The sequence below is a fragment of the Pogoniulus pusillus genome, chromosome 5 (genome assembly GCF_015220805.1).
Source record: "Pogoniulus pusillus isolate bPogPus1 chromosome 5, bPogPus1.pri, whole genome shotgun sequence".
Lineage (NCBI taxonomy): Eukaryota > Metazoa > Chordata > Aves > Piciformes > Lybiidae > Pogoniulus > Pogoniulus pusillus.
This window is the reverse complement of record NC_087268.1, coordinates 10,294,629-10,315,133: the sequence shown is the minus strand read 5'-3', so window position 1 is coordinate 10,315,133 and position 20,505 is coordinate 10,294,629. Positions and strand designations below refer to the sequence as shown.

The 20,505-nt window shown below is 42.6% G+C and overlaps 1 protein-coding gene across 1 annotated transcript in view; it reads right to left on the bottom strand.

Moving 5' to 3' along the window:
* The window catches only part of IMPG2 (interphotoreceptor matrix proteoglycan 2), a 74,500-nt gene that overhangs the window by 44,121 nt on the left and 9,874 nt on the right, over positions 1-20,505 (bottom strand). Inside the window, exons 3-5 of the mRNA XM_064143184.1 lie at positions 14,435-14,601; positions 3,402-3,433; positions 3,291-3,314 (exon numbers count right to left, since the gene is read on the bottom strand). Coding sequence (XP_063999254.1) covers positions 3,291-3,314; positions 3,402-3,433; positions 14,435-14,601 — 223 coding nt within the window. The remainder of the gene's footprint in view (positions 1-3,290; positions 3,315-3,401; positions 3,434-14,434; positions 14,602-20,505) is intronic.

Sequence of the window (20,505 nt, the reverse complement as noted above, 5' to 3'; positions counted from 1 at the left end):
GTCAGGAGGATGGGATCAGTCTTCTTTCAGTGGTGCTCAGTGACAGGACAAGGGGTAATGGACACAAACTTGAACATAAGAAGTTCCATCTAAACATGAGGAGAAGTTTCTTTAATTTAAGGGTGCTGAGCAGTGGAACAGGCTGCCCAGAGGCTCCATCTCTAGAGACATTCAAAACCCTCCTGAGCATGTCCCTTTATAATCTTCCTCAGGTGAACCTGGCTTGGCAGGGAGGCTAGACTCAATGATCTCCAAAGGTCCCTTCCAATTCCTACCATGCTATGACACTGTGACAAGTTAGAGCACCCCTGGCAAGATAGGAACCTCACTTGGACATGTCATCCAGATACCTTAAGCTGGTGGTTTAGGACAGCTCTGCTACCCCTTGAGATGTGAAACCAGAGATGGTAAGACAGAATTGTTCCAAATCACAGCACTGCCCCGCATTTTACATGTGGGTCAGCAGGTGATGGCATCACTGCCCAGAAAATGACTGAGCCATGCTCACATCTGCTTCTGTAGTGTTGAAGATCAGGCTGAAGAGGCTTTGAGCAATCTGGTCTAGTGAGAGGTGCCCCTGCCTATCACAAGGGAATTGGAAGCAAATGATTTTTAAGGTCCCTTCCAACTCAAGCCTGTGCCTTGGGGACTAGGGGTGATTGTGGGTTGGGTGCTAACTCTGAGTTCTTCCAAAACATTTTGAGAAGGCCATCATTTCACTCTGATCTGTACTAGGGAGTCTAGTAATTTTCTGCAGTAAATAATGATGTTGACTCTTGGAAATATTGTGATGGCACACTCACTTCTCCTGATGGAAGATGTCCAAAGCTAGATGAGACGTCTTCTACCCATGACAGCCGATCATGGCTTTGTTTCCAAACAACCTTGGCTTCTAAACTTCACCACTCAAACCACAAATTGTCAGACATGTCCAAAACAGTCTTAGAATAGATTTGGAGGTTTTAACATTGCCAAAAGAATTTATATTATTTTCTTCCTGATGCTTCGTTACCCAAAACAAATCTCTCTTACTGCTCCAGTCCTGTATCACTCCCTTCATGCTATAAAACATCATCATTTCCAAACACAAGACAAAACCAACTTTTAGAGGAAAAACATAGTAAAACCAAAGTTAAACAAAGATCACATCTAAAAGCTATGAATGGTCTGAAGTAATAGATACTGGAGATAAAAGCAGTGTATTTTTGAGAGAGGTCTCTGAGCATTCCCATTCATCTCCATTCAACATGAAGCAAATTCAGGCTGGCTGCTGGTCCTCAGCCATGCTTAGACAATTGGGGTCATTGACGACCCTGGTCTAGTGGGGTTGGAAATAGATGACCTTTAAGGTCCCTTCCAACCCAAACCATTCTGTGACTCTATACTTTAGGTAACTTGTCAGCGGTCCACTGGAGCCCCTTTAGTGCCTATCACAAGGCACTTGGTAATATTGCTTTTCTACAAGATGAATCACTTTGGCCCATCTCTCAACAAAATGCTGGGCTTTTGGTGCAATGATTCTAAATTAGTGGTGACTTACTCCTCTCACGTGTCTCACATTCACTGTTTTGTGAACAACTGCACAGAGGGACACGTTAGGTTTTCAGACCCAAATTTCTTCAGAAATATTGTTTATCAGAACCTTCAACATTCTAACTAAGATAATTGCATTGCCACATGCACATTTTCTGAGGAGATATAGTTCCACTCATTGAAAGAGCCAGTCTAGAGAATCATAGAATGGTTTGGGTTGGAAGGGACCTTAAAGATCATCTAGTTCCAATGCTCCTGATATTGGCAGGGACATCTTCCAGTAGACCAAGGGTGCTCAAGGTCCTGTCCAACCTGGCCTTGAACACCTCCAGAGAGGGCTGAACACCTCTAAGGAAAGTGGAATGGCTGATGCTAATGAGAAAGAACTGGAACCACAAAATTTATAAAGACGAGATTGTTATATTTTTAAATGTATTTTCTCTTGGAAAAGCAAAGCATATAAAATTTGGCCAAGGCTGCATTCCTAGCACAAAGTTCTGAGAAGATGTACACCACCCAGGCGTCTTGAAGACTTCAGGGAGTGGTCTTGCAGAGGAAAGTTAAGCTTAACAGGATGTGGAGAAACCAATTTCTTAGGAATCACTTTACCTTGATTGTCCTATTAATTTTAATATATAATCACGTGAATATTAAATAATTATGAGATATGGAATTTGGGAAGTTGGGAGTTCCTCTTCCTAGTAAATAGGAAGAGCAATCTCATATCTATCATAGCTTTCTGAGGCCTGTAAAGCAGAAAATAGATTTGGCCAATTTTTCAGACAAGTTCAGCACTAGGTTGTCTAGGTTTGAATTGTGCTAAAAATAACAGCTTAGATTAAGTTCTGAGTAGGGAAGGAGTAGTCATTTGAACTGGTTTTCCTTTCAGTTAAAAAAAAAGATGTGAAAACAACAAGTTCAGATTTTCTTTGATAGAAAGTCAACAAAATTCAGTGTAATTTTCCTTCTTCCCGTCTTGTTAAAAGTGTGAGGAGCCCAAGCAGCCAGTTCCCTTGGAACTGTTTCTAGAGCACATCTCTCAAAACTGCTTTTAAAAAGCATTGCTATTTTTGCTTTTGGTTTTTGTTGTTATTGTTGGTTTGGTTTTGGTATTGATACCCAAGACTATGTTAAAGATTTGGGAGAGGCTCACAGGATAACCAGAACACTAATGCAAGTAACTAAGGACACATCTCTTTCCCAAAATAGATTTCTCCCACTAAACCTCTTCAGGTAAACAGCCTGAGTCTGTGCCCAACACCCAACAAGGTGATGATACACTTAAGCAAAAGTACAAGTCCTTGATTGGCTGAGATATTTTCAGCACACCAAACATGCCAAGCCTGCCAGGGCAGAGCTTCACATCCTAGGACCACTAGGATTTCACCACCACAATTTTCTCTACGCTCTTTCAGACTTCTAAACTAAACCAGGGTAGATTTAGGTTGGACATTAGGAGGAAGTTCTTCACAATGAGGGTAGTGAAATACTGGAGCAGGTTTCCCAGAGATGTGGTGGAGGCGCCGTACCTCGAGATGATTAAAATCAGATGTGATGTGGCCCTAGGCAGCCTGATCTAGCTGAAGATGTCCCTGCTTACTGCAGGGGAGTTGGATAAGATAACCTTTGAGGCTCCCTTCCAACCCAATGTGGTTTATTTTATGATTCTTTCATGCAAATGTGGATTTCATTCATCTTCAGTGCACAAATCAACTCCAGCAACAACAGAAATGTTTTAACATAGAAAAATTACTTACCCACATGACCAGTCAGTGCAGGAGCTGCCAACAAAAAAAGAAAGAAAGTGTTATAGAATGTCACTGCTATCCCCCAAGAGAACACAATGCATGGCAAACAGAGATACTCACCTGCCCATTGTTTCCTTCATATAGGACAGTTTCTGGAAGATAAACAAACAAATCCTGAGTATATCTGAATATCATAAGGAGAAAATAATTGAAACACATTTTATATAATTTTCTTTCCTCCCCTTTGCCTAAAAAATTATCTTTATTCTGTTCTCTGTTCATTCATTGAACTAAACGTTTATTAACAAAGCACCTGATGGAAAGATGGGTCCTACATTTCCAAACCACAACTGAAACTCCAAAGGTACTGCAAAGAGCACTAAGTTAGTCAGAAGATGCATTGCTGCACTTTCCTGTGCTGTCCTGAAGAAACAATGTTCTCTCACCTTAGAGGAAGCTGGAAAGAAGATCCTTTCAAGCAAGTGGTCTGAAAAGGTAGGAAATCACTTCTGCTATTTGTCAATAGATTTAAAACATTGGGTTTTTTTAGACTACAGTTACAACTTAATGAAACATAGTATAGTTAACATAACTTCCATAACTTTGTTCATGGTTACACAAGTGAGAGAGATGACATTTTCTCATTTATTGGTGTATAAAGGTTAAGACAGGGCCACTCATCAAAATTGTCCTGGGATTACTATGCTATGTCATTACTATGACAGAGCAGTTACCTGTGGTTTCTTTCAGGAACCCCACAGGAAGTGGGGAAGATCCTGAGTAGTGCATCATGGTCAGACACTGTAACAGGTTGTCCAGAGAGGTAGTGGAGTCAATGTGCATGGAGATGTTCAAGAAACGTGTGGACATGGCACTTTGGGATGTGGTTTAATGGCCATGCTGTTCTTGGGTTGACAGTTGGACTCAGTGCTCTTAGAGGGCTTTTCCAACCAAAACAGCTCTATGATTCCATGATCACTGTTGAGGAATACTGTTTGTGATGGTTTGGGCTCATACCCACCCCCCCACACTTTTGTAATTGCCCCAGCTAACTCAGAAGAGACTCCAGGAATATAAATGAAGCTTTTTATTTTACAGCAGCAAAGATACAAGCAGCTATTTACAGTATATACAGAAATATACAAAGGATAAACAATACAGAAGCACAACTCCCCTCCCAGAAAACCTGAGTCCCCAGGAGGGGCTCTCAAACCACCCCAACACCTCCCCTTGCCCTCTCAACCTTATCCCAGTTCTCAGAAAGAAGAGAGGGGCAGCCAAGAGGTTAGGGAGCAAGGTTAGTGGCAGCAAGGTTAATGAGATGCAGCTTTGTCAAAGCCCAGAAGCAAAGTGAGAGACAAAATGGAGAATGCTATCAAATGTTTTTTTTTCTTCTTCCCAGAACTCTCAGCGAGACTGTGAGAGAAGTTGACATCACCATTGTTTTCCCTCTTCATAGCCTCTTATCTACTTTTTCTCACCAAAACATTCCAGCTTGTTTCAAACTAGCACACTGTTGTATCCTACTTTTGCACCAACGTGAGCAGAATGCAAAATATTTATAGAAGACTGTTGCCCAGTCACCATATTTCTGTTTCTCTCTAGTTTGGAGGCAAAGGGATCATTCTGTGGTTTGATTATTGGGCTGGCTTTCTTTACATAATTGATGCAGAGCCATTTTTCAGCTGAAAGGAGGTTCTAGTGAGGGTGATTTTGGTTTCTTCCCTGGAGTAACTAATGACAGAACAAGAGTAAATGGCCACAAATTGCACCAAGAGAGGTTTAGGTTTGATAATAGGAAGAACTTCTTTACTGAAAGATTGGTGGGGCATTGGAAGAGGCTGCCTAGGGACATGGTGCGGTTGCTACCCCTAGGGGTGTTCAAAAAATTAGTACATGTGGCACTTTGGGATGTGGTCTAGTGGTCATAGGGGTATTGGATAGAAGGTTGGACTTAGGTGATCTTAGAGACCTTTTCCATCCTTAAGGATTCTATGATTCTAAAAACTCTAAGAGGATCAATTACAAAAAAACCTTTCAAATTAAATTGCAATAATTTTAACGCAAACCATTTCCACTTTGAAAACTTCTCTGCTAAACATCCATATGTATTTAGTTACCTAAGGCCTGTCATTCTAATCTCTCCTGATGATTCTTTTTGTGAAGGAGGAATGAAACAACAAAAGAGGCTTTCTAAGCAAGTTAGCCTGCTCATTCTCTTCACTTGTATTTCTAAAGAAATGTAGAAGCTCAGTGTCTGTTGATTTGGAGCCTTGGCAGTCACTACCCTTCTTCTCTTTCTGGGACATCTGTGGACAGTAAGTGTGACTGCAGCTAGAAAAAAGCAGGCAGCCTGGACATCAGGCTGAAGATGGCCTTGCCAAAATGGCTTGCCAAAATCCCAATTTCAGTCAGTTCACTTTTCAGCATGTCCTTTGGCCAACCTTTATTATACAAGTCCATTAAATTAAGTATTTGGAGATACTTTAGCATGAAACACTAAAGTACAGTGAGATGAGTTTTAAGTGACAAAGAAACAAGCAAGACTAAATATTATACAGTAAAAAGTCTAATTCAGGGCCACCAAACTGGTTCTAGACCTCGGGTACTGGACTTGGGGTACTTTATTTTTAAGCAGTCACAGCTCTGCTCTGTAAAGTTTACATACTCAGCTTTCATGTGATGACATGAGCAAGTGTGCTAGTTTGAAGCTAGCTAGAATGTTTTGGTGAGAAGGATTAGATCACAGGCTGTGAAAGAGAAACAATGGTGATGTCTACTTCACTCATAGGCTTGCTGAGATGTATAAGAACAAGAATCCAAACATAGAGGAGTCGCTCTTTGTCTGGGCTGTGGGCTCAATTTCTCTCTAACCTCATCTTCCGTCTCTCTGATTAATCCACCTGCTTCCTAATCCCCTTGGTCGACCTTCCATTCTTCCTTGGGGCACAAGGCAGCGTCTGTGGTAAGGTTGAGGGGTGGGAGAAGGTAGAAGGGTGGTTGGGAGCCCCTCCTGGGGACTCAGGTTTCTGGGAGGGCTGTTGTGTTTCTGTATTACCTTTTACCTTGTCTATTTCTGTCTATAACTGTATCTACTGTAAATATCTGCTTGTGTATTGTGCTAGCTGTAAATATAAGCTTCATTCAAGTTTCCAGAGCTGGCTAAGTCTAGTCTGGGTGATTTCCAAAGTGTGAGGGGGCAGGGAACACCCAAACCACCAGAGCAAGGAAGAGAGAGACTGATTCCCTCTCTGCAAGCTTTTGGAAAGATATCAGTAGTGGCCCATAGAGTTCATTCAGAGATTTATAGAACAGTTTAGGTTGGAAGGCATCTTGATGGTAATATAGTTCCAACACCCCTGCCATGGGAAGGGACACCTCCCACTAGACCAGCTTGCTCAGAGCCTCATCCAGCCTGACCTTGAAACCTCCAGGGAGGAAAACACTCATGAGTCTCCTGGGCAACTTGTTCCAGTGCCTCATAGCTCTCACTGTAAAGAATAATAAAGCTATGGAAAATATATAAAACAAAATCTATTTGATCATTAAAAGAAGAGGAAGCTTTCTTCCATATTCAGTCAGTTAAAGCAGGTAGCTCTTTCCCTCAGTTCTGTGCCAGTCACACTAGTGCTTCCCACCTAGTTTTATACATGATGCAAAACTGACTGCCACAGATCAGTAAGAACCTATAGCATTAAATACAGGCTACCACAACACCACAAATCAGATCACATGGATGAGGGTCTGTCAAATTTGTGGCCTTGCAGAAAGGCACTTATCCAGGATACTCATGTCTGCTCCTAAGAGATGACTGCTATGCACAAGAGGACAAAACATCTTGGAGATAATTCCAGGCAGGAGAAAAAGGTGGAGGAAATGTCAAGGAGACCTTAAATAATCTCATATTAGTTTAATCCTTTCTGTGTAGGACTGTATCAAGCATGTTTGATTTAAAGCACGTGTACACATCCTTTTAAACAGAAAAGTCATACTAAGAAACTATTCTCTTTTTGCCAGTCCTGAGGAAGGACCTGGAGGTATTCAAGAAACTCGTGGACATAGCAGCTGGGGCCATGGTGGGTTTAGGACGAAAGCTGGACTTGATTTGTTTTTTTTCAATTGAAATGATTCTATGATTCTACGATTTCCCCACCACAGTGCACAAAAGAACCATGCTGACACGGAGACAAGGCCAAAGCACTGGTGGGAATTCAATGAAATGGATGGAGAACAGTGCTCTGAGACACAACCCTGACAGATAAGGTGGAAATATAGTCTACAAGGAGTAAGATGAGAGACAACAAGGAAAGTTTAGTGGAACAGAAATCACTTTACCCATGTCCAATATGATACGAGTGATGGAGCATTGGAACTGGACACGCAGGGAGGTAATGGAGTCACCATTCCTGGAGGCATTTGAAAAACAAAAAGAGTAGATCTGGGATTTCAGGACATGATCTAGTGCCCACGGAGGTGGTGGGCAGAAAGTTGAACTTGATGATCTTAGCAGTCTTTTCCAACCTTAATGTTTCTATGATTCTATGAAGGCCAGAGATTCATGGAAAGGTGCCAGAAACAAGTATCCAGTTTGTCCACCGGGATGCAGCTCCACAGCAGAAGTGAATTCTCAACACAGAAGTGATTCCTCAGTGTGCTATCTAGAAATTAAATGCTAAACAAGAAAAACAAGGAAGAAACCAGAGGGGCTGATTAAACAAAGATGATGAGGATGAAACACCAGTTCTAAGCTCTGCCAGAAAGACAGCATCACAGTCTTCACAGTTCCTGTGCTGTGTAAGGTGTCAGTGACATACTGAAAAGGAAGATTTAGTCTGGAACTGGAGAAGAATGACCAGAAAGAATTAGCACAGATAGATCTTAAGAGATGAAAGGGAGATAAGACTGGAGGGAAGCAACTGGAACTAATGAATCTATTTCTATAGAGGTAGTGAAGGTTTGGACTGTTGGTTTTGGTTTGTTTGGAGTTTTTTTCCTGTTTAGCTTAGAGGAGGCTAAAACTTGCAGTGCAAAAACAAAGAGCCAAAGACAATAGAAGAACAGTAAATGTGGGGATAAGAAAGGGAGTAGAAGAAATCTGACATAATACCTCAGAGAGGCGCAACTGAAGAAGGAGGGTTTTTTTGCATCTCTAAGGGGGCATGGAGGATGTGAAAGAGCAGAAAGATGAGATCAGCTGTTTCTACAGTTTTAGAAGAAATCCAAACAGAACAATCATAGAATGGCTTTGGTTGCAAGGGACCTTAGTGACCATCTAGTTCCAATCCCCTTGCCATGGGCAAGGACACCTCTCACTACACCAGGTTGCTCAAGACCCTGTCCAACCTGGCCTTGAATGCCTCCAGAGAGGAGCCATCCATAACCTCCCGGGGTAACCTGTTCCAGTGTCTCACTACCCTTACTGTAAAGTGTTTCTTCCTAATATGCAGTACAAATCTAATAGCCAATGTGAAATCACCTGAAGCTCCATAAAAATATTTAAGCAATCAAGATATTTTCAAGGTACTTATAAAGAAAAAGCTACTCTCTAGGATCTTCCAAAAGAGACTGAATGTTTGCAGTGCATTCTCCACATTTTGGCTTTGGTTTTCATTTTGTTTTGAAGAACCAAAGATTAGGTAAGGATGTGTTTGACTAAATCTACTTTCTTAAACCTCTTGAAAATATCTTTGTTCTTTAATACCACTGCACATTTTTCACACCTTTGGTTCTTTTAACTTTTTTCCTTCCCTACTAAACATTCAGTGCAACATCTTCTGATGCAATTTGCAGAAAATGTTGTTTGCAGGACAAAACAATTCAACCAACTACTCCAGAACTCCCATGCTATTTCACTAATTTATGACAAAAAAATAAAACAAAACAAACAAAACCACATATCTGTCAGTTACGTGTGTGTCTCTTGAATACTGCATCTAGTTTGATGTCTCCACTAAGAAGAAAACAGAACTGTTGGAGTAAGTCCAGAGCATGGCCACAAAGATGATCAAAGGGCTGGAGCACCTCTGCTATGCAGATAGGTTGAGGGAACTGGAATTGTTCAGCCTGGAGAGAAAAGGACCTCTGAGGGGAAACTTGTAACTATCTTCCAATGCCTGAAGGAAAACTAAAGGAAGGCTGGAGAGGGATTTTTCATAAGGATATCTACCTGCCATGGGCTACAATGCCACAGGCATCAGAATAGACAGGGAGACGCTTGATGCAAGCAATTCCAATCCGTTTACTGCATTCCAAATGTGTTTTTATACCTTTCATCAGAAGGCTACAGATTGTATTAAACTGTAACTGGTTACATGTACTTGCATTAGACATTACGTACTAATTGGCATAGACATTCATCATAATCTCTCAGCAATATGTACGTTGTGTCTGAGCAATCTAAGTCAGCAGAGATAGGTGAAAACCACAGGCTCCAGCCTTACATTTGTTCCTATTTGTTACACCATTCTCTAAGGTCATTCCAACCTTCTACTTTATCTTAACTCAGTACTTCTGAGCTCATGCACCCTTGCCTGTCCATGGCTTATGTTCCAGTGTATAATATTCAGACAATTCTACAGAATCACTACATTTAATATTACTGTTCCCAACATCTACCGACAGTACAAGGGGAAATGGTTTTAAGTTGAGGGAGAGTAGGTATGGACCGGATCTTAACGAAGAAGTTCTTCAGGATGAGGATGGGAGAGCCTGGAGCAGGTTGTCCAGTGAGGCTGTAGATGCCACATCCCTAGGGGAGCTCAAGGTTGGGTTGGATGAGGCCTTGAGCAACCAAGCCTAGAATTGTCCCTGCCCACGGCAGGGAGGTTGGAGTAGATGATCTCTAAAGTCCCTTCCAACTTAAGCCATTCTATGATATGTCAGCTGTAAATGCTCCTATGAACAGTACAGATTGTGCTGGTTTGGAGGTAGTGCTTCAATCTCATAGCAAGAGGCACAGGGCTACTGGGAAATCAAATTGTTACTATTGCTTGTGTTTGCCTCCTTTCAGGTTTTTCAAAAGGTATCTAGCACAAGTGTGAACATGGTCATAATCAAGGGGCAGTTAGGGCAAGTTTTGACACACACCCTCACCCCCCAAAGCATAAAATGATCAGGTGAAGGGGATGAATGAAGACATTCTACATAATACAGAGTTATGTTCCCCTTGAAATGCAGCTACATAGTAAGGAACACAAACAGAATTCATTTGTATGAAGGAAGTTTCAGATGAAGAAACCTACTACCAGCAAAACCCTGGAATTCCCTTCTCCTTTTTAATTTCTACCAAGATTTGAAAAGAGATGGAGGGATAACATAATCCCACACTTTGTAAACCTCCTTAATATCCAAAGAAATTAGTTAGGCTAGTGTTCTTCCTATGTGCTTTCATTTACCATGACCGCACAGTAAGTAAAAGGAAAGAATTTGGGGAACAAAAGAATATTTGAAATGACTTTTAATGGTTGGCATAATCCTGTTCATCTGCTCCTTCTGAAATGATGAAAACTTACAACATGTATTAGATATTACTGTATAGCATGCATATATTAACACACATGTGTCCAGGCAATCACACAAGGGCAAGCCTCGATTCTCTAAGACAACATATAGGTTGTTCACTGCAGAGTGGCAAAAGCAATACCTTAGAATCATAGAATCAACCAGGTAGGAAGAGACCTCCAAGATCATCCGCTCCAACCTATCCCCCAGCCCTAGCCAGTTAACTATACCATGGCACTAAGTGCCTCAGCCAGGCTTTTCTTGAACACCTTGAGGGACAGTGCCTCCACACCTCCCTGGGCAGCCCATTCCAATGCCAATCACTCTCTCTGGGAAGAACTTCCTCCTAACATCCAGCCTAGACCTACCCCGGCACAACTTGAGGCTGTGTCCCCTTGTTCTATTGCTGGTTGCCCGGGAGAAGAGGCCACCCCCCACCTGGCTACAATGCCCCTTGTGAGGCTCACCTCCTGTACCAGCAGAAACTGATGGCAGAAAACCAAATTCTAGCTATACATACCTTCACCTCCACCAAATTAGTCAAGTCTTCTTGACAGACTACTAGAGACTGCATCATATTCTTCCTGAAGAAAACTGTATGAGAACTGGAACCAGACCTGGTCTAAACTCCATCTGATATCCAATAAGAAAGTGTGTCAAAAGCAATAGAAATACATTTTTTCTTTACATTAAATAAGTCACTCTAGAGAAGACACTATGACATCTGTAGATGTGACAGTGATAACCAAGGGTTAGACGAGAGGGTAAGAAATAAAACTAGCATGGAAGGCTAATAAAGTGTCTTTTCATTACACTGCTCAGCACAGAAACTCCACACTACAACAAAAAATAACACAACAGCAATAGTTTTGCTGAATTAAGGTTTAATGAAGGCAAACTCCACCCATCTATTTTTCTAATTTTCAGCTACAATTAACTTTTTAGAGAGAGAGGTGAAATGCCACACAGCACTCCTAAAAACTGAATCTAAAGTTTCTACCTACAACCTCCTTTTGAGAGAAGGAGGGAAAACTCGTGGTGTGCAGCACTTCTAAAAACTGAATTTCATGTTGCTATCTACTAAAAAATAATACAGAAAGATACTCTAAACAAGACCAGAAACTGCCAACATGTACAAATCAATGGCAGTGGCATAACAGTGCTCTGGTGGTAAGAGAATGCATACCTAAAGACAAGCAGAAATCCTCTGGTCAGCTGCAGGCTCTAAACTAAACACTTGAAATTAACCACAACACTGGAGGGCAGAGGAAGGTTAGAAACAAGTCCTATCTAATAGAAGATGTAATGGCCAGACAAAAAGCTACCACCAAACAGGAGGCATGTAATGGCCAAAAAATTGCTGCCAACTACACATCTTGCTTTTCTACATTGTCGGGAAGAAAGCAAGCTTTAGAAAGAAAGAAGCCTGCTTTCAAACAACTGAGAGTATAAATTATTCACATGTAGCACAAATGCAGGCTGGAGGGGACTGTGTACACTTCTAAAATGCTGTCAGCCCTTTGATGAGAAGTGCTCAGCCCTTCTTGAAGAAAAAGAATTTCCAACAAAAAAATTAAGTTAAATTCTGCAGCAGTTGCCCATGAACAAATGAATAAAGACACTGTCACAAGAGAAAAACCTCCCAGAAGCAGAGGAAAGGCTTTGCCATGCAACTTGGTCAGTTTAGCTCTTGAAAGTGGAAAGAACAAGAGGCTGGGACACAATGCTTTAGGAACTGTGCTCAGTCCCACAGGCTGATCTCCAGGTCTTATTACCACATTAGATGGGAGCAAGAAATTAGCAAAAGGAGCAATGTCCTTAAAAGCAGAGTCATAACCACTGGGTCTCCTTGGACTTGAGGTTCTCAGAGCTGCTTTAAAGAGGTTTCACACTCTGACAAGAATTTTGTGCACAAGCACATATGAGAAAGAGTGAATCAGTACTGGAATTAGAAATGAAATCCATACTCTGGCTTATGTATTCATAAATACATCATCAGACTGTCTGAGGATGGCAGATTGGAGGCTGGGACAGAGTGCTCTTTACTTCACCTTTTATTCAAAGGTAAATTAAGCTCAAGATTTTATCCAAAAAAAAGTCACCTGATAGACTCTTGACATTTTCTGGCACAGTGGAGCCAGCATTCCATCCCCTTGAACAGTGTCTAATCTGCCATCAAAGCAGTCCTAAAACTGGTGTCTTCCATCTACTGTGTTGAAAACAATGAGAAGGGTGAACAGTATTTCTAGAGAATATTGCAATGCTGAAGGGAATGTGACCATCTACAGAGGAAGGAAGACCTAAATGGCACATAACCATCTGAAGTAATCATCACAGAATCACCAAATCATACAACTTTAGAGGTTGGAAGGGACCTCCAGAGATCATTGAGTACAACTTCCCTGTCAAGGCAGGATCCCCTAGGGCAGTTCACACAGAAATGTATCCAGGCAGGTTTTGAAAGTCTTTGGAGAAGGAAACTCCACAACCTCACTGGGCAGCCTGTTCCAGTGCTCTATCACCCTCACTGTAAAGAAGTTTCTCCTCATGCTGAGGTCACAGAATCAACCAGATTGGAAGAGACCTCCAAGGTCATCCAGTCCAACCTAGCACCCAGCCCTATCCAATCAATCAGACCATAACACTAAATGCCCCATCCAGTCTTTGCTTGAACACCTCCAGGGACATGGCAACTCCATCACCTCCCTGGGCAGCCCATTCCAATGGAAAATCACTCTCTCTGGAAAGAACTTCCTCCTAAAGGTGAAACCTATGTTCCAATTTGTAGCCATTGCTCTTTGTCTTATTGCTGCTGACCACTGAGCAGTGCACTCTATCTGACTCCAATGTAACACTGTAAGGCCATAATGAAAAGGCCAAGCAGCAGTGGGAAGCTAGACACAGCATCCTGCTTTGGAGAATCACCTTGAATTCCTTTAATAAGCTTCAATTATAGACCATCTCACTGCCCAAAACTTACATAAAGCAATGATACATTCATTGTGCACATAAACACTTCATGTGAATTTTCACAGAATGTCAAGTTGGAAGGGACCCCACAGATCATCTGATCAAACCTTTGTAGGTTGTAGTGTAGCTGAAATGAGATGGCCTCCCATTCTGTCAAGCTAAGTCTTAAAACTGTCCAATGCAGGAGAAAACATTGCTTCCCTTGGGACATGATTCCAATATCTAACTGCTCTCATGGAAAAAAAAAAAGTCTGGAGTCCAATGGGAATCTCCCCAGGAGCAATTAACCCTTGTGTTGTAAAAATGGAGTCTCCATCCCCTTGGTAGCCACCCCTAATGTACCGGTTCATGGTCATAAGGTCTCCCCTAAACATTCTCTTCTCAAGGCTGAACAAACTCAGCACCTTCACAGCAAAGGAGTTTCTCCTCATGTTGAGGTGGAACGTCCTGTGTTGCAGTTTGTGTCCACTGCTATGAAAAGAGACTGGCAACATCTTCTTGACATCCACCCTTCAGATATTTATGAATGTTGAACAGGTCCCCTTTCAGCCTTCTCTTCTCCAGGCTAAACACCCCCAGGTGTCTCAGCCTCTCCTCATGAGACAGATGTACCTGTTGCTTCATCATCCTCATAGCTCTATGCCCTTGCTCACGAGTAAATATCAACTAGGTTCTGCACCCACCTTCACAATCAGACTCCGGTGCTCCTCAGACTGACTGAAGTTCATGCCCATTTCAAAGATACTCATTGTTCCTTCTTCACACAGGCTCATCCAGGTGTGATACTCTTCTCGCTCTGGCAGTCTGTCCCAGAATGTCTTGAAGACCTCCCAGACTGTTTCCTGACATACTGAATGCACAAGAAAATTCTGGTGTTAGTACAAAAGGAGTACTTTCATGGTATGAGTAGCCAAAATAGTATTTTCACAGTATCACAGTATCACCAAGGTTGGAAGAGACCTCATGGATCATGACTTTACACAAACAGGTTAATGTGTAAGGTGCTGAAGAGACTGACAATGAAGATCTGGTGGAGCTTCCACACTCATACTACTTCTCCCCCTTATTTTTTAGTGAAATAATGACTTCATTAAATCAAAAAAATGTAGAGAGCATACTTGTTTCCTAACATCCATGAAGAACAAGTCTTATTAGAAGTGGATAAGAAAGTTGGGATTGTTTAATCTGAAGAAGAAGAGGCTGAGGGGAGACTTTGTTGCTCTCTGCAGGTACCTGAAAGGAGGTTGGAGTGAGGTGAGGGTCAGTCTCTTGCCCCTAGTATTAGGTGATAGAATAAGAGGAAACAGCCTGGAATTGTGGTAGGGGAGGATTATTTTGGAAATTAGGAAGAGTTTCTTTCCTGAAAGAGTGGTCAGGCATTAGAACAAGCTACCTAGGGAGGTGGTGGAGTCACCATCCCTGGAAGAGTTCAAGAAACATGTGGACATGGCCCTTCAAGACGTGCTTTAATGGCCGTGATGGTCTGAGGCTGATGGTTAGACTCAGTGATTTTAGAGGTCCTTTCCAGATGAAACAATTCTATACTTCTAGCAACAGTATTTCTAATGAGGGAAACTGGTCACTCGACCAATGGGTCAAAGTTCCAGAAAATCTAGAAAACCAAGGTAGTATGTCCTCACAGGAAGCAGAGCTAGAGCTCCACTGTGAGAATGACAGTGATGATGATCAAAGTTTTAGATGTTCACTCAGTGACAGCTTATTTGGGCTCACATTTACAAGTGATTTAAAGCACATTGCAGCAATTTACAAGCAAGAATTTTAAAAATAAGGCAGGATGGTGACCGCAATGTAACATGCTAAGAAGTTTATTTCTAATGCTACTATGTGTATGCACTGGGAACTAATTTGACATCTCTCTTGTGAAGCCTCACTTGAACTATTGCATCTAGCTCTATAATGGACAAACCAAGAAGGGTGTATTGGAGAGAGTCCAGAGAAGGACCACAAAGACAAACAGAGGGCTAGAAAACCCCTCCTATGAGAACAGGCTGTGAAGGTTGGGGCTGTTCAGCCTGGAGAAGAGAAGGCTCTGGGGAGACCTTATAGTATCCTTCCAGTACAGAAGGGGACCTAGAGCAAAGCTGAAGAGGTACTGGAGAGTTGGAGAATGGTGACAGGGCAAGGGGTGATGGTTTTAAATTAGAGCAGGGTAGATTTATATTGGACATTAGGAAGACACTCTTTACTATGAGTGAGACACTGGAGTGGGTTGCTCAGAAAAGCTGTGGACACCTTATCCCTGAATGTGCTGAACGTCAGGCTGGATGAAGCTTTGAGCAACGTGGTCTAGTCAGAAATGCCCCAGACCATGTCAAAGGGGTTGGAACTAGATGTTTCTTAAGGTCCCTTCCAACTCAAGTCATTCTGAGTCCCTCTCTCTCAATGAACAGACAGGCTACTAAGTAAGGGTTAAATTATCTTGTACTATACCAGCTGCTTTAACCTCCCAGCCCTGTATGTGCTCTTTGCCAATCAGAGCAGTTGGTCACAGAATGATCAAGCAAGAAGCTCTCTGTGACCCAGAATAACTGGAAGAGAGGAAGATTTATAGGATTTTCCTTGTGTCCTGGAGGACAACAACAGTAGAAGAAGAACCAATCTAAAAATCACTTGCAGCAGATGCCAGCCTGGAGTAGTAGCAGACAAACCTGCTTTTTGGCCCTAATCGGATTTCAGTGCTTACATCTACACAGTTCAGCAGAGGCATGCTTTGCGTTCAGGGAAAGTCTTGACATCATAAGCAAGACCCTATAGGAGAATGACCATGAATCTGTCTTCAATCAGCTTAAAAATAAGCTCCAAGCTGCTAAAACCAGTACCTTACTCCTAGATCTTCTTGATAATCCATGTTTTGAATTTCAAGAATCGCTGCAATACACTTGTGTGCAACTTCACACTTGGATTACATGTGGAAACATACTCCCAGTCAACCAAGAGATAGACATTTTCCTTAGGAGAATCACAGAATTGCAGAATTGTTCTGGCTGGAAAAGACCTCTAAAATCATTGAGCCCAACCTTTAAAATCAATGGCTTTATAAATAACTTCAGGAACTGTTTTCTATGCAGTTGCACCCTTAAAGCTTAGCTGATTTTGACACTATATAGAAAGAGCTCTTTTTCTCACCTCAAATTTCAGTTTACAAGAGCAATTGAGAGTACTTCTCCATTGTGGAGCTCTACAGATGCACAGATATCTCTCATTTTCATGCTACACTCTTGACAGGTTGCCTACATGGAGATAAGCCTTGTAAGCTCATTTGATAAAGAATCATAGAATTGTTTTTGTTGGAAAAGACCTCTAAGATCATTGAGTCCAAGAAGAATACAATCCTCAAACTGCATTCTTAATCATCACTAGCATATTGCTGCTTTAGTACCCACCCAGCTCCCAGGCAGCTAACTTCATTTTACAGCAGTAACACAGAAATTAGGCAAGGAATATTAAAGATGATTCCACTCAGTTTTGATTATGCATCTTAAATAAATAGCCAAACTGAGAAGCATCTCACATTCCCCCTGAAGTTATTCTTTCTTACTCAGCCGCTGGGGGAAGCAAACTCTTTGAAACAGATATCTTTCCATATCACTTCTGCACAGATCCCACGCAATGAAGCCATAATCCTACTCTTGGATTTCTGGATCCTACTACTAATAAGCTTCCTGAAGCAGAATGACATCTGTAATATCCTCTCTATCATACCACTGGTAATAGTTTGGCATGCAGGAAAAAGACAAAGTCTAGTTTCAAATCTGGAATCCTACACTAAGGAATATATCTTTTTAGTGGTACTTCTATCTTACATTCTAGCTAATGAATCTTTCACTCCAGGTGCAACGTTGCAGAGCAACAATCCCACAACAAGGTTATTTCCTGTGGCAGGGATAAATCCTCAGCAGGCTACCAGTAAGAGCTGAAGCTGTGAAAAATAGCTTGTAAATACCTTGCAAGGGCACTGTCTAATTCTACACTTTTCAAATGGCAACAGGCAAAGTGCTGGCTTTACAGTTCCAAGTAATAATTAGCAATAATTGGAGGCAGTTTTCCTTAATGCTCTTAAGTTTAATCTCTTTTTTAGAATAAGTGTGCTGAGACCCTGTCTTGCCTGAATACAAGCTGCTGCTGTATGAACAGTTGTCCCAGTCAGCTCCAAATAGATTAAGGATTTGTTGTGTGTCCTTTTTTTCAGAATTAAGACACCCCACTGAATTGCAGGCCCAAAGGCTTTGTGCCATCTGTGGGCTCCAAGCCCATTAATCAGACCTAAGCTGCCAGAACAGGGTCATATTTTATGTGGAAGGAGGAAAGGGGACAGAGATAAGGAGTCTCATTCCAGCCTCTCTAGCCTGTGTCCTATATAACCATTTTCAATGCAGTGAGCAGTATCAAGTTGAACAACAGTCCTGAGATGCATCGAAAGATGTGTGACCAGCAGGACAAAGGAGGTGATCCTCCATTCTGCTCTCATGAGACCCCACCTGGACTACTGTGTCCAGTTCTGGTGTCCCAGCACTAGAAGGACATGTTGGAGAGGGTCCAACTGAGACCATGAAGATGGTCAGAGCTCTGGAGAACCTACCCTCTGGGAACAGGCTGCAAGTATTGAGACTGTTCAGCCTAAAGAAAAGGCTCTGGAGAGGCCTTATAAGTAGCCTTCCAGTACCTGAGGGGGCTACAGGAAAGATGGGGAGGAAACTTTTACAAGGGCTTGTTGTGGTAGGATGAGGGGGAATGGCTTTGATCTGGAAGAGGGGAGATTTAGACTGGACATTAGGAAGAAATTCTTTACAGTGAGGGTGAAAAAACACTGGAACTGGTTGCCCAAGGAGGTGATGTTCAAGGCCAGGTGGACAGGGCTTTCAGCAACCTGGTCTAGAGGCAGGTGTCTCTGCCCATGGCAGAGGGGTTGGAACCAAATGATCTTGAAGGTCTCTTCCAACCCAAACCACTCTATGATTCTACGATAATATGGTTCAAATTGATTTGGTATTCAGAAGGAAAAAGTCTGACACCTGTCTTTCTCCCAGATAGTCTGAGAGCTTACTGGTTCTGACGCAGAGCGAAGGGTTAAAAGCTCCAGGCAAACATCTACCACAACTGCCATGTGAACACTTCTGTTAGCCTTGCCCAGGAAACTGCACTCGCAGTGGTGGTGACCTCCTGGCCACACAAAGTCACCTTGCAGTCTTGATGTTATGCAGTGGTGAGAGTCTAAATCGTCTCTCCCTTGTCCATCAGCGAAGATAAAGATTGCCTTTGTTAACCTCCTGGGCTCAGAGGAGGTGCTTGACCCAAAGCTCAGGGACGCAAATCAACAGACAGTGCCTTTGAGGAACTTCCTGGACCTCAGCCTGGCTTGAATGCCCAGAATGTCTACATCTTATATCAGCTACCTCGAGGAGAAAAGGCTTCTGTGTATTGGGGGTATGGACAGGTAAGCAGCGCAGGGAAGGGGCAGAGGCCCTCCCCGGCACTGCTGCCAGACCCCTGCCAATACATGAATACACAGGAAGATTCCCTGGGGAGCTGCACCTGGACACACATCTGAAAAACTGTATAAAAAGATATGAGCAGTGCCTGCCAAAGTGTGAACCTCCAGGTGTGCACCACCACCAGAAGAACCCCTGACGAACTCCACAGAAGAACATCCTTAGGCCACAGACCCATCTCTCTCCCACCCCCCATCTGAGACTGATGGCAACACAACCCCTGCTCTTTCCCTTCCCTGCTTTTTCTCTCTTTCTCCGTTGGTGTCTCTCTCTCTATCTCTAATAGAATCACAGAACTTCTTTATTGTCAAATAAATATGTAACACTATATTAAGGGTGGCATCCAGAAACAGAGCTTGGAGACATCCACTTTTCATAGAATTTAGAATTGCATAGAACCAACCAGGTTGGAAGAGACCTCCAAGATCATCCAGTCCAACCTAGCACCCAGCCCCAGCCAGTCACCTAGACCATTGTACTAAGTGCCTCAGCCAGGCTTTGCTTGAACACCACCAGGGACGGTGACTCTACCACTTCCAAGGGCAGCCCATTCCAATGCCAATCACTATCCCTGGGAAGAACTTTCTCCTAACATCCAGCCTATACTTGCCTCAGCACAACTTGAGACTGTGTCCCCTTGTTCTGTTGCTGGTTGCCTGGGAGAAGAGACCAACCCCCACCTGGCTACAGCCTCCCTTCAGGGAGTTGTAGACAGCAATGAGGTCACCCCTGAGCCTCCTCTTCTCCAGGCTAAACACCCCCAGCTCCCTCAGCCTCTCCTCATAGGGTTTGTGCTCCAGGCCTTTTGTCAGCTTTGTTGCCTTTCTCTGGACACGTTCCAGCACCTCAACATCTCTCCTGAGTTGAGGAGCCCAGAACTGGACACAGTACTCAAGGTGTGGCCTGAGTTTTGTTCAATGTTATCATTTAATAAACAGTTTTGTGGTGATACATGGTCTCACTTGCACCTTAATTTCACAACATGGAAATCTCTAAGAACAGATCTTGCTCCTCTGGACAGAGATATTGTTAATCTCTGTTCTCTGGTCCTTCACAGCAGTCCATCCACTCATTGTCCTGTATACTCCAACCAATCAATTTTTAAAGCAGGGGATTGCATTGTGGAGAACTTAACCCAAGAACCATACCCAGATATGCTCCCTTAGGGTGCTCAAGAGCAAATCTGTAGTCTGGCTGAAAAAATGAATGATTTTGTTTCAGTTTTTCTTTCTCAGACACCTTTT